This window comes from Anopheles funestus, chromosome 3RL (assembly GCF_943734845.2).
Source record: "Anopheles funestus chromosome 3RL, idAnoFuneDA-416_04, whole genome shotgun sequence".
NCBI classification, from domain to species: Eukaryota; Metazoa; Arthropoda; class Insecta; order Diptera; family Culicidae; genus Anopheles; species Anopheles funestus.
In genome coordinates, this window is record NC_064599.1 from 65,334,776 (window position 1) to 65,348,777 (window position 14,002).

The 14,002-nt window shown below is 40.1% G+C and overlaps 1 protein-coding gene across 1 annotated transcript; it reads left to right on the forward strand.

The window, feature by feature from the left end:
• The first annotated feature begins 2,347 nt into the window (after window positions 1–2,347).
• Window positions 2,348–13,036, forward strand: LOC125769533 (lipase member H-like). The gene is made up of 3 exons (XM_049438266.1): window positions 2,348–2,372; window positions 11,883–12,054; window positions 12,127–13,036. The coding sequence occupies exons 1-3, from the start codon at window positions 2,348–2,350 to the stop codon at window positions 13,013–13,015; spliced, it is 1,086 nt and encodes a 361-aa protein (XP_049294223.1). The 3' UTR covers window positions 13,016–13,036.
• The last annotated feature ends 966 nt before the right edge of the window (window positions 13,037–14,002 follow it).

Genomic DNA, 14,002 nt, shown 5'->3' on the forward strand with positions numbered 1-14,002 from the left:
ACTGCTAAACAAGACTTGCATAAATTAAACATAAAAGTGCAATGTACCTGCAAAAACATCAACAAAATTGGTGCTAGGGAGTACAACATTTCTTTATAAAACGTTTTTAGACCAATTAACAGTTCGATTGCATACCTTCAGGCGTACACACACAACTGCATGGTAAGACGGGGATAAAATATCTTTTATCTTTAAGGGAAAAAATTGAATTTAAATACATTTTACACCTCACAAGACCTACCAAAAAAAGGCGATTTTTAACCTCAATGTTCTAAAAACTGATCCCAACATAACTCAATTTATCACGCTGCAAGCGATTGCAGAAACATTCACTGCAACCATCACTTACGAACGCTTCATTCACTTCACATAGAGCTGACATGAAGGAATATTTCCATTCTCGCACACAACCTAACTTCCACTTAGTGTCATAACAAAAAGAAGGCCCCTTTATTTATGTTGCACCAAACTACGGTATCTCTCCAAATCGATCGAAAGATTGAGTTGAATACAAATTTTGCCCACAAATCGAAAAATACCCCATCTCACCACAATGAATCTGCACATTCGGTAAGATATGCATCCTTTTTTTTTCTTCCTCCCAAAAAACCTTGTACAATCCGATTTTTTTGATTGATATGCCTTCAGAACGTAACCCATGTCCATAACCCGCTACCGGGGATTCTATCGTGCATCGGGAAAATAGGAAAAGATGAAATATCTTTATCATTATGGCGTAACCTCTCTTTTCGTCGATTTTTTTCGTCCAATGGTACCAGTGAAATAGAGTAATAAGCAGAAGAAAAGCGATCACGGTATCGATACCGAGCGTGCCCACGGTGTAGTAGCCGATGCCGGAACTGCTGCCAGCTGTTACCGATAAGAGCCCGTGAAAAATTGACTTGAACTCATTTTTATCGCAACCTTTAACCAGCCATTGCTCACCTACGAGGGGCAAGCTGTTTCATTTCCGTGCCTCAGCTCCCTTTGCTATAACCACTCCTTGACCGTCCGATTACGTGCTGGAGTGTGGGCACAAGCCAGAGCTCTTTATCGTTCAGGATATCCAAGGATATTGTACACTCGAGCCAACAAAAAAAATCGTTCACTTTACCATCGACGCTAGTGAAGCTAACCGTTGGGTGCTTGGGCGATTTAGCTCAGACTCGATAGAAGTGATTTTCTTATATCTTTGGAAGCATTTTTTTTCCTTCTCTCTATTCACCTTATGTTAGCTCAAGCACCACAGTACAAAATGCTCTTATTTATCATCCATCGGCTGACCGTGAAAGAATGGTACTCCCATGCACCCAAAAACCCCCAGGACGAATCGACACCGTGCGTTCAAGAATTGTAAGGATGTGTGTGTGTGTGTGTGTACATATTGAAAGGATGACCAAAAATTTTGTATCCCGCCAGTCCGGACGCAACCAATTTATCATAACGAGCGTTCAACCCACACTAGAAAAGGGCTCTGCCTGATGGAATGGGACCAGTTGTGAACCGGGGGAATGTATTCAGTGCACCCGTCAACGGTATATGTAGTAGAATGTGTGAAAATTGAAACGCAAACGCCACTCACTTTGACCACCACTTGGGCCACGTTTAACCAACCCACTGGTGGTTGCCACAGTGGGCTAAAGAAGAAAAGCCACTGTTTGCAAGAAGAGAATTTTCATGTCCCTTTTTTGTTGGAAAAAAACTGCACAAAAGCGCTGCCAATGTGTGGCAGCAGCTAGTACTGTAGCGGGTTTTTTTTTATTAAGGATAAACTTACCGACGAGTGGCTTCCGGGTGTGGTCACCACTCATAACCGTGCTGTGGGAACGTGCACCCATTTATTAAGGTTCCCGTAACCGACGTGGATGGACGTCGGTCCATTTTCTCTGCACTTACAATGTATCCGTTTTAAGGTAGAAAAATATAAGCTTGTCCGTTCTAAACGTTAAATCCATTTTTGCTATAAGTGAAGTACGAGGCGAGATCAAGGCGAAATCAAGGCGAGATCAAGGCGAAATCGAGGCGAAACGTTTTAAAACCTGGAAGGGAGATAAAATTCAACTTTAAACATTACTTCTCACGCAGCAAATCACAACCTTCATTCTGGTGATTACAAATCATTAAATCATCGACGTATTTGCTACAAATCTAAACTCATTCCTGTGGTTTTCCGTTAATCGGATTCACAGCGCGCCATTTAAATTACATCCATTGTTCGCAACATAATTTTAATTCATTCGCAAACCAAAAACAATCAAAACAAACCAAAGCGTGGCAATGATTTTTACGTATACAAATCCCTTTTAATCTACAGCCCTATCAATGTTTATGTAATTGTTTTAGCACCATGAAACCGTACGATTATGGACGAGGTAGAGCGATAGTGGTGAAAAAAACAAATGGCATGTGTTTATTCATTCCATGCGGAAAGTACTACTCGATCCCATTAGTAAAAGGTCATAAAACTACGCATCATATTTTCCACTTTATCTTGTTTTGTCTGCATTTTTCTTTATTTCTATCCTACCAACTTCACCTACTCATGGGGACTATTTTTATTAATCGCTTTTATTCCATTAGTGCAATACAAAACAAAAACAGCTTACAATAAAATGGTACACAAACAAATCAAACCACACACATGTACGTACCGCACACGTACACAACAATACATCCGGATCGGACGATTTCAGGCTCCAGTGGATCAAACCGGATCAGAACGAGACTGTCCCGGTCAACTTGGGCAGCTTTTTGCAAATAAATCCCTTTACAAAATGGCCAATCAACATCAGCCGGCGGGTGTTTTTTTTGGGGGGGGGGGGAGGGATTCATTCGCGGCCGCAATTGCACAATGCACGGGACAGATGCATTGGGACACGGGGTGCGACTGCGAAAAGAACGAATTGTTCCTTTTTTTATCCATTTTTTTTTCTCTATCCAGTTCCGATTTGTGGTGGTATTGTGTTATTCCAATCGCATTTACCAGTGTCGTTCTTTTCCGTTGTGCCAAATAACAAAAAAAAACCACCCAAATCCTACGCTCATCCTACGCGCCCAATTACTGGCCGGATCAGGAACGCACTTGACCATCGTGGTAAAAATTCGAACAATACGTCCAGCATTCCATTAGTTCGCGGCATAGCGCGGCCCAAATTTCGGTGTTGATTTCCTGTCAATCCTTGACGCTTGGAACACACACGTGCTCGTATCGTCATAGAATTGTGGTTGGTTTTTTATTTATACAGCTTTATTCTCCTCCTCTTTTTTTCTTCATTGGCCAGCAATCACATCTCCAACAATCGCCCGCGGGAGAGAAAAAAAAACACAACAATGGGCGAAATGTTGTGAAGCTCGCGCTTATCTGCCGAAAATCTCACCATCGCTATGGTGAAAATGCGTTCGAAACTAAATTGGTGCAACGAGCGAAAGGAAGAGCGAACGCCATTGCTGACAATGTTTTTGAAACGATACGATGGATTCTGTTTTGGGCCAACTTTCATCCATCACCATGGCTAACAGTTTGCCCTATTCGCTGAAGGTGACTCTAAGCCTTTCTGGCTGAAGCTGGACGGAACCCGGTACTGTCGTTAATCCTTTGGCGGTAATCAAGCAGTTTCACGACCAGCATCACGGACGATGCTGGATGAATGTATGTGTTTTTTTTTTTTAATATTAGGTGACTCATAAAGTATTTGTGTAGTTCAAAAAAAACATTGAAAAGAGATTTTATTCTATTTATATAAAAACAAGAACAAATTAATTTTTAGTGATTTCTAGCCTAATTAAACATGTCTTAAAATATTGTAATCTTTTAAGATATGTCTGAGGTTTTCCTAGCAAAACAAAACACTTTTCTGAATGGGCTCGCTCAAAAGATCTAATAGTTGGAAGTAAAAATCCGAAATGACAAACAAGATAACAAAGTTTCATTATATACTATATCTTTTCAGTCCCACCAAACATTGAATCAAATTTGTTTAATTATTAACCTAAGTTTCACCTGCGTGAACGGCCATTTTGATGTCTAATTCTCGTATTAGACCCATTTTTCATCAAGCGCTTCAGAAATAGTAACATTTTGCGATTCATTAAATTTTTGGGGCGACAATTCATATCCCCTCCAAATAACAAGCTTTTGCATCGTGGCATCACCATCTAAGAAATTCACAATACACCAGAAGTAAATATCCTACAGTTTCATGTCAATCCTGCTTCACTAGCTCCAACATTTGATCAGCTTTTTCGGTCATAATTTTTTGGCGCAACTTTTAATCTTAAATTTCCGGAAAGTGTTCTGAGTGGGTGAACTTTTGCCTATCATACGAAGGCTCTCAAAATCAGTTTGAAAATGATACAGAAATAGACATCCATCTGTTACAGAAATACGACGATACTTTCTTGATGACCTAATGTGTATCCCCCTTTTTAGTCGTCTCGTCGGGAACATCTCGCGGTCCGCGATTCCGATGCAGATACGCGAGCTCACTCAAATGGAATATTAGATTAAATTATTAACACAATACCCCACGATACATGACCTCCTGTACTCCTGTACTAGGTACCTTTACCTACACTATTCCAATTTGTTGATTGAATATGAGTAAACGTCTTTACACGAAGATAAATCAACCCTTGACATATGGAAGAGAACAGACAACTTATCTGTCACAGACATGACAGACTCCAAAGCTTTTCATTCAAAGTATCAACTTTGAATGGTTTTTTTTTCATCAAAAAACCAGTAAACATAATATTTGTTCAACACATTTTAATCCCGATTTGATGTAAAGCGACACAACTTCAAACTGATCTCTATTGTCGACCATCAAGAGGGTTTATTGTGATGGTGTTGTGGTCGTGTTCCAATCTACTCAAATAAGTCAACGAATCCTGAAAGTGCTATGGAAGGTTGAGGACCAAAAGCAAAAAAAAAAAACGACAGCACAATTCACAAATGTAGTCCTAGCCACCAAACGATGCGATAACTTCGTTGTGACATGCAAAACGAAAGCGACCCGCTGGAATTGAAATAAAAAGCTACCATTGTTTTAATCAATTTATTGTTTTTGTTCTGCTTCGTTGAAGAATGTTTGTTTTTTCTCTGTCGACCCTCCCGATTCAACTGAATGTTTCACTTTTTCGCGTCCATTTTGTTTGAAGCAATTTGTTTTTTTTGTATTTTGTTCTATTAATTTCTTCCAACCCTTTGCAAGCGAGCGTTCTGACCGGTGCACCGGCGTGAAAAGGGGAACGCACAGTGGGATGGTTCCGGTAACTTTACCGGAATGCAATACCGATGCGGTCGACGAGCAAATGATGGATGAAAATCGTTTCTACCCGACGCGCGGTGGTCGCAGCATTTTAGCTTTTTTCGCCCCCCGTTCTCGTTCACTACCCGACACCATTAGCCACCATTGCAAGTTGGTGGTTAAAAACGTTTAAATAAAACATCAATTCAATGCCACGTTCCGAGTCACGTTTCCTGTACGGCAAGTGGAGCCTGGAAGGTAACGGTGGGAAGGGATGGATCGCGTTGGGTCGCCGATGCACTAAATGGAATAAAGGAAAAATATGGCACCACAATACAAATGGAAACACTCGGCATTCGGCTCAAGGACGCATCGGCTTTTTCCGTTTCAGTTTTACGCGACCATAATCGTGACAAATTGTCGTATATATTATACCAGTATTTATCACTTTCATTTGTCAATTTACCATCAATGAAGCAGATCGTGTTCGTGTCGTTTTTTGTGTGTATTTACAATTGAATTAAATTTTTATATTTAATTTAAATATTTAAAAAACATAAAAATTGGGAATAGAGACAATCTTTGAATTTATATTTAAATTTTGAATAAAAAATATGAAACATTTTTTTGGAACAAAAGAAATATTTTTTTTTTGTTCTTAACAGCTTTTTTGGGAAAAATGACAAAAGATCTTCACTAATTTTTTGATAGCTTTACCCAAAAAGGAAAATTCTTAAACATAATTCAAATAGCCCATTGACACGCACTACAAGATCTGGTACTTTGGATTCTTCCTTTAACGCCCTCTCCGCACCTGAGTTACGACGCGTTTAGAAGGGTAATGTCATCCCAAGCAGCTTGATTCCGTAGCTAACTGCTAGCTAACCGCTAACCACGCTAATGTATTCATTCCATGATATGTCACAAAGTGGATTACACTGGTACTTTTGCACACACAGTAAAAAAGTAGAAACAGAGCTCACCAAAAACAAAACCGAACGGCAACGATCTATTCGTTTCAGGGAAAATTATGAACGAACGAATAGGGACCGAAACTGTCCCCCACAAAAAGAAAACAATGACGTATCCCTGCGGGAGAACTTTACACGAAATATCCTTTGCATAATGTTGAGTACCAAAGCAGCGGAGGGAAAAGTGTCATAAAAGTTCCACACTTCCTTCCGGTCTGGTCGGAAACAATTCCAAAAAATAAACAAGTTAAAAAGAGTAGACAAGTGTCCGAATAAGTGCTAAGCTGAAGGGGATATGTTGGTAGTTGATTTAAATTATGCTGAAGACAAAAAGGGGAATTTATTAACTTTAGTAATCATACATTCACAGTAAAGACTTCACGTCATAGCGTTTACCGAGAATATATGATCTTTCTTTCGGAGAAAAATTATACCATTTTATTGCGTTTTTGTAAATATTGAGTTATTAAATTTATCTTCGCTTATCAAAGGATCGACCTCGGGATGTAGATTAACAAGGCACAAACCAAATTGATGGCTCCACCACCTGCGACCCTGCTATCAATTGCTGAATTACGCAGAGATGTCGTACAGAGAGGTGACCGCACTTTTGAAGTCTTCCAAAACTTCACCTCTCTTCTCAGATCTCAGATCTAGTTCACCTGTCGGGACGATCGAAGCTGGTCACGTTATATAAAATTTATATAGTTGCAGTACTCTCATATGCCTCTGAGATATGGACTCTGTCCAAAACTGACGAAACCCTTCAAGTTCGAGCGGAAGATACTCAGAATAATTTTTGGTCCAGTATGTTGGGAATGACAATAAAGTAACCACTAAAATGAGGATCTCTACAAGTTGTACGAAAGTACAACTCTTCTCTAATACTAGAATTAGACTCGTCATACTCTGGTGGGTTGGTCATGTCATTCGAATGGCAACGGACAACCCAGCCCGTAAAGGCCTTCTAGGGGAGAACGCATGAGCTCAAACTGAGATGAAATGATTGCGTTTTTGAGTTCATCACAAAGACCTGGAGAAGGATTGGATTGGCAGACGACGGCGCTCGACCGTGAGCCGTTAAGAGAACGCCTGCAAACTAACAATTTTTACAAAACCCATTTAATACTCGTAAGGAAGCTTAGAATTCTTAAGAAGAATAGAATCCGTAACATTTATTGATTTCCCGATGTTTGAGACATTGCGAGCAATCCATCCATTCTCAAAGTTACTGATGTCCACTCATATTTGGTTTTTATTTTAGAATTCTCCCTCTCTTTCTCTCTCTCTCTCTCTCTCTCTCTTGTTGGCTTTAACGACCTCTAAGGTCATGCTGACCATTTCTGGCTTACTAGACTTATTTTTAGCACGTAGCCGAATAGTCAGTGCTTGCTACGTGGGACGGTCCTGGTGGGATTTGAGCCTCGATATTGCCATGTGGACCGGCGCCGTTTACCACATACACCACCGAGCCGCTCCATATTTTAGAACTATTTGTACTGTATATGACAGAGTAGAATAAAATTTTATTGTTTATGGAAAAGAAAATTCGTACATTTTCGTACTTTCAATAAAAATTTATGAGCAAAAAAAAAAGAATTAATCGTTAGTAAGATCCTGCTCAGGCTAACACTGTTACAAAAGTTGTATAAATTGCTAACTACCTTCACGTGAAACCATTTGCATTCAGTTTGTACCAGGAATGTTTTACGCCACCCACACGGTTACGAACAAATCCCGGAAGCTCTATCCACATGTAGTCCACCGCGGACGTTCAATTTAAACCCCGCATGCAAACGGTAGGTAGCTACTTGACCCACAGGAACTGTTAACATGACCCCATTAGTAGCGATGGCCGCAGACAAAAATAAATCCCTCGCAAAACTAAATTCCCTAAAAGAAGCCAACCGATCCTTCCACGATTGCTTTCCCAACAAAGTATCCATTTGTGGCACGGCGATTTAACCATAAAACGATTCCACCACGCTATACGAAATGATGGTCGGTTCTGTGTAAAGTGCTTAGCATACAGGATTCCTGGGTACCAAAAACACACACACTCCAAACACCAAACACCACTAGGATGGATGGAAAAAATGAGCCATGAAATGTGTTTCTTTTTCATATACAACAAACGCCACAGGTTCAACACCAGGTTCTTTTTCCCCACAGCTATGCAAACAGTTCACCAAATGCTTTAAAAAAGCAGGAAAAAAACACCTGCCAACAGACGAAAAAAATGTGTCTATTAATTTTAAGCATTCCAATTCCAAACCAACCGGACACATTTGCCGGACCTTTTAATCCAATTAATTTTCATTACAATTATTTAGAATGGAACCGGGGGCTTTGTCTCTCTCCCTCTCTCTCTGTCGTTTGGGTGGCATAATCGTACCTTCCCCAACATGTGCATAGATTTAAACGCACCAGAGAAAAGAATGATTGTGATGGGTGGGTATTTGCGTTTTTTTTTTGTATTTCATGTTTAGCACCAAAAAAATAAACAAACAGAAAACAGTGAAAAGGTGTTTTTACAAAGTAAGTCCTTTTGTTTGGGATCAAACATTACACTGTTTGGGGGGATTTTATCCTGTTTCTCCCTCTCTCTCGCTCTCGTTGAGATTACAATTTATCCTACCAGATGTTTCCTCATTCTTTGTCATATTAAACACCTCTTCCGATCGAGAACACTGAGACACTAATTTTCCACCTCCACCAAATGAATCTTTCTTTCTACCTTTTCGCAAAAAAAAAGATAAAACTTTTCCTGCACGCTTGATCAAGGTTGTTTTGCTTATCCATTTTCAGCGTTACGGTCAAAACAAAACGCTCCCTCGCTTTTGCCCACTATGGTTGTATCTGTTTCACCAGTTCTGTTTTCTACTCATTTCCACCGATCGTTGGGGGGATGATGGTTTGATTACTCAACCCGTAGCTAATTTTGCTACCATTTGTTGTGCTACGAAACTTTTCCCAAAACAAGAAGAACGGCAAAAAAGCCTTCCATTTCAGCTCAATGTTCCGATGCGGGCGAAAATCTTCCCTGGCTACGTTTCATTCTCGTTGGCTTTTGTTTTTGCTGTATTTTTTTTCTCTCTCTCCCCTTTCGCTTCCATCTCACTGCATTTGTTTGTCCGAGGTTTGGATTTTTCATGTTTAATCTCTTGCTTTGTGAGTGTAGGTGAATGTATATATTTTTTTGTACTCATTGCATCAAAGCCGTTTTGTTACCATTGCGATGACGCCCGCATTCGTACTGTACGCGTTCAAGTACGGGCGGCTGACTTCTGATCTCCCGACACCCACCCACACACTTGACCAGAACACGCCAGAAAACGGTTTCCATGGGTAAAAATAGTACACGCTTCATTGAGGCGGGGGAAAATCCGACATGGTTTTAAAACATTTCCCAAAACAAGCAAAAAACGCTCTTTGTTGGTGTGGCGCGAAAAACAGTATTCGTCCTATCGTCCATCACTAAGATTTGATTGTAAGTCTTAAAATGTCTGAACCGGCTAGTTGTACGCACCGTTTGCAACGTCCATAGTAACGCAACCCCATTAAATTCGACCCAATCCCTGTGTGTAGCCCTGAGCTAGACGATGAGTTTCCTCCCTTTTTTCCTGATCAAAGCATTTACTTTAACATTGCAACGAATCTATCCCCTTGAAGTAGTAGCGTTTCGAGCAAAAACTGACGCTCCCAACCTGCTTTAGTTTAATTATCGATCGGCCTGAATATATCCTGCCCAAAACATTACCAGGACATATACACAGACACACACACACATGCACGCATCCACACAGTCATACGACGACTACCGAGTGCGGAAGTCACTGTGCTTCACAGTATGAGGCAAACAAAACAAGAAAAAAAAAACCAGAACACCCACAGGCACACACTTCTCTGGTGGGAAATGTAAAGAAAAGTGTGAACTAAAAAAAACTCAGAAGTTTTTTTATCCACCAGGCCGTACCAGACGAAAAATGTGGTGTCGCCCACCCTGGGGGCCGCGAAAACCGATAACAAATTGCATGCATATTAACGCAGACGTGACGATAGTATAAATTTTCACGCCTTCAGCATGCAAGTCGCGGAAAATGGAAAGAAAGTAAAAACCAACGACCAGCGAAAGTGAAAAGTGTGAATTTTTTCCGTTCGTCCTAAAATATTTGTCAATTTTTCATTACGCTCGCCACCCCGGTTTGTCCGGGGCACCATATGCTACGGATGCGTGGTGCTTTTGTGTTTTTTGCTTCAAATTTTCCAAATACGTGAGTAAGCGTACTTTTGAAACTTTTGCCCCGATAACGTGTTTTCCTTTTCAATTCCAGCGTTAAACTAAATGCACGCAGCTGCGTGAAAAGATGCTTTTTCCCGAGCAGCGTCGGAAACGTTCTTCCGACGCCTGTTTCTCGTCCTGTTCGGATCGAGTTCATCCCGAGCGATGAAACGAGTGTTCATTTCGTATTCATTTATCCTAACCGAGAGTGAGTGAATCACGTGAAATATTTCAAAAGGATTTCAACGCTTTCAAAGCGAAGAAAGCTTTTGTTAAAAGCACCCTGTAGGAATGATGTTTTCATAAAAGTTTTGGAAAAAATAACTTATTATTTGAATATGTATATTACACTTTTAAGTTTAATAGGGAAACCAGATGAACATCGAGGTGAATAAGTCTAGCCGATTTTTGATTGTTTTTGGATAATTGTTGTTGGGAATAGTTTGAGAATTTTTGTTTTTAATCATAAGTTGTACTAATGGAACGATTAGAACGTATCGTTTCGCTAATATTAAAGTTAACAACATTATTTGCGTCAATAAAAACTAAAATAAATTATTTTGAAATTTTCAAATAATAATTAAATGGCGCACATTGAAGCTTCAAAACTTGGCTTTTGATTGCAAACTTATCAGTAGATTTGTTTAAAACACAAAATAATCCATTTTAATTTAAGAAATTTAAAACAAACTTGCTTCAAGAAATGGTAAATGGTAAAACTTAGTAAATATTATATGTGAATGTTTTTTCTTCATTTTATCGATATCTTTTCATTTATTCATATCATCCACGAAGAAAATGTAATGTCGAATGGATCTAGAAATTCAAAACCAAAGTCATAGAAACAAATATGTACAAAGCTCTTGACAAGTCTCTTAGTCTGAGAATATTCCTTAATTATTTTCAACATAATTTTCAGCCAAATTAAATAATAAAAGCTCCATGAATTATTCAATCTGTCTTTAAAAAAATTAATCATTAAAAGTCATCAACCGAGCAAGCCAAACAAAGGCTGTTGTCTTATTTGAAAAACAAAGCAAAACATTTGCCTTGTCAGTACACCGCTTACGAATGAGTAGTCATCATAAAAAAAACTTCAATGAAATTTAGTTTTTCTTATAAATACACAACACGCTCGTTACATCATTTCCCATCACGAAAGCAGCACTCCCTTTGTAATCATAGTTTTTTTATTTTACTTTACCTTAAACAACAAACAACGCCGTCTCTTATAACCTACGTTGCGCATTGCTGTTTTAGTAGTTAACCGGGTGCAACTGACCTAATTAAAACAGTTCCAACCGCTTATGACGGTGTTAGTCACCATGGAATTTATTGTGCTATTTTCTCCTATAAAAAATGTGGGATTTGTTCTGCTAGTTATATTTTCCACATCCAAAGCTCTACCATCGTTTGATATCAACAAAATACACACTGCTAAGCAATTGGAAAAAGCTTGGACAAACAACTTCCAACGGTACAACATATCGCTAAAGAACGAATTTGAGTCGAGACCAATTTGGGACGATGTTTCAATATGGTGCTTCAACAGGTAAGCCACACAATATCAACAATTTGTCGGTCTTTAATGGAGAATTTTCAAATTATGATTTATTTCCCCCAGGAAAACAGACAAATTTCGTCTAACCCTGAGCGACTTCAGTGACTTCAGTGAGGTGCTTCAGAGAAACCGTTCCACCGTTCTATTCGTTCATGGATGGCTCCAGAGCAAACTGCAATTTGCGGAAGGCGTCAAACGGTTAGCTTTGGCTGTGCCCAAACGTAACTATTGTCTGGTGGATTTTGAAACACTCGCCACGGTGGAATTGCAACTGTTCATTAACCAAATTGCGCCACGCATTGCCACCTTTCTGGCCGGCTTCGTTCAAAGCCTCGGTGCCTTCGACATTCCACCGGAACAAGTGACGCTCATCGGTGAAGGTGTTACCGCTCATCTTGTTGCACAAACGGGGCACATACTAGCGGGGCACCTTGGTTCCATTATCGGGTTAGATCCGTTGGGACCATTCTACACCGTTGGGCCGATGGTTCAGCGTGAACGCTTCACACTGGACCCTTCCGATGCTCAGTTCGTGCAGGTGTGGTACAGTTCCATCGGTCAGCTGGGTTCTCCCGATCCGTTGGGACATCAGAACATTTACGTTAATGGTGGTCTTCATCCTCAACCTAGCTGTACCTGTTTCACGAAGGTGTTTGGTGCAGCGAATCTGTGTAAGTGTAATACCCTGCTCGTACTAGTCCTTCACGCCTTCCCATTGCATTCAACATACCTTTCCCTGACAGTAACACAGCTCTGCAGTCATTACTTTGTGGTGGAAGTATTTAAAGCTACGCTTGATCCTACCACTGACCTACTCGCTACGAAGTGCCACAGCTACAAACACTTTCTTGCTGGTCGGTGCCGAATCCATCCGAAGACGCGCGCCACCACCGATGGAACCGATGCAGGCAATTTCTATCTCCAGACGTCCTGCAAACCACCGTACCTTTAGCATTACTTTACCACGATTCAGTTCCACGATTCAGTCCAGTTCCAGTTTTGGGTAAGGATAAGAGTTTTGAAAGCATTTTCGTCCCGAACCGAACCATAAATACCTTTGCTCAACAAAAGCCTTGCACCAACGCTTACACTGTTTCGTACCGTCTGGGACATTGGGTTCGGCAGTGTTGTTCTCCTTTGACCCGTAAGCACGATTCACCAGAAGACTTCGCTTTCGGTGATCAATTTGAGTTAAGCAGCTTATCACGGCTCGACTCTGCTGAAAGCGTTGGAACCCATCGAGGATCGAAAACGGCGACGAAAACCAACGCGCAATGTCTGACCTTTTGGAGATTCCTAGTATCCTTTAGTATGAACAAAATGTGTCCTGAAGCTGATTGCATCTGTGTTTGTAATGTTGTAAATATTGTGTAAAAAGACCGAAATCGTACCTTAAAGTATTTCGCTTTTTTATTTTATTTTTTCCAAACATGTTATCGAATTTTGTATGTAAAATAACAAAACATAAATAAATATAAAACATATAAATACTCTAATTAGAAAAACAATATTTAATTCGCCCCAAAAGCTATGCAATCTGCTTGACAACAGTAGCTTATTTCATGCGGATTAGCTGCCATACCCATTATGGCAAATTTGTAAAAGCATTACAAGCACCACCAAACGCACCCAATTTTCTAAAGCACTAACCTGCTAATGGTCATCAAATATAAAAACCGCTAATAACTATCGTCTTCCTGCTCGGTATTGTCCCAAACTGGGTCTGGCCATCCTGCAAGAATGCTGCACCCAATTGAATAAGAAGCGTCCATTCCTGCAAGATGGTATTTTGTTTTTTCATTCCCTTCTAACCATCGTTCACTACTGGCTCCTTTTTTAACCCACCGATTACCACCCATTCGTTCCTTCCGAAAACCGCAAAACTGTTTCAAAAATGGGAAAGTGAATCAACAGACCGACGAGACCACGAAGGAGAGGG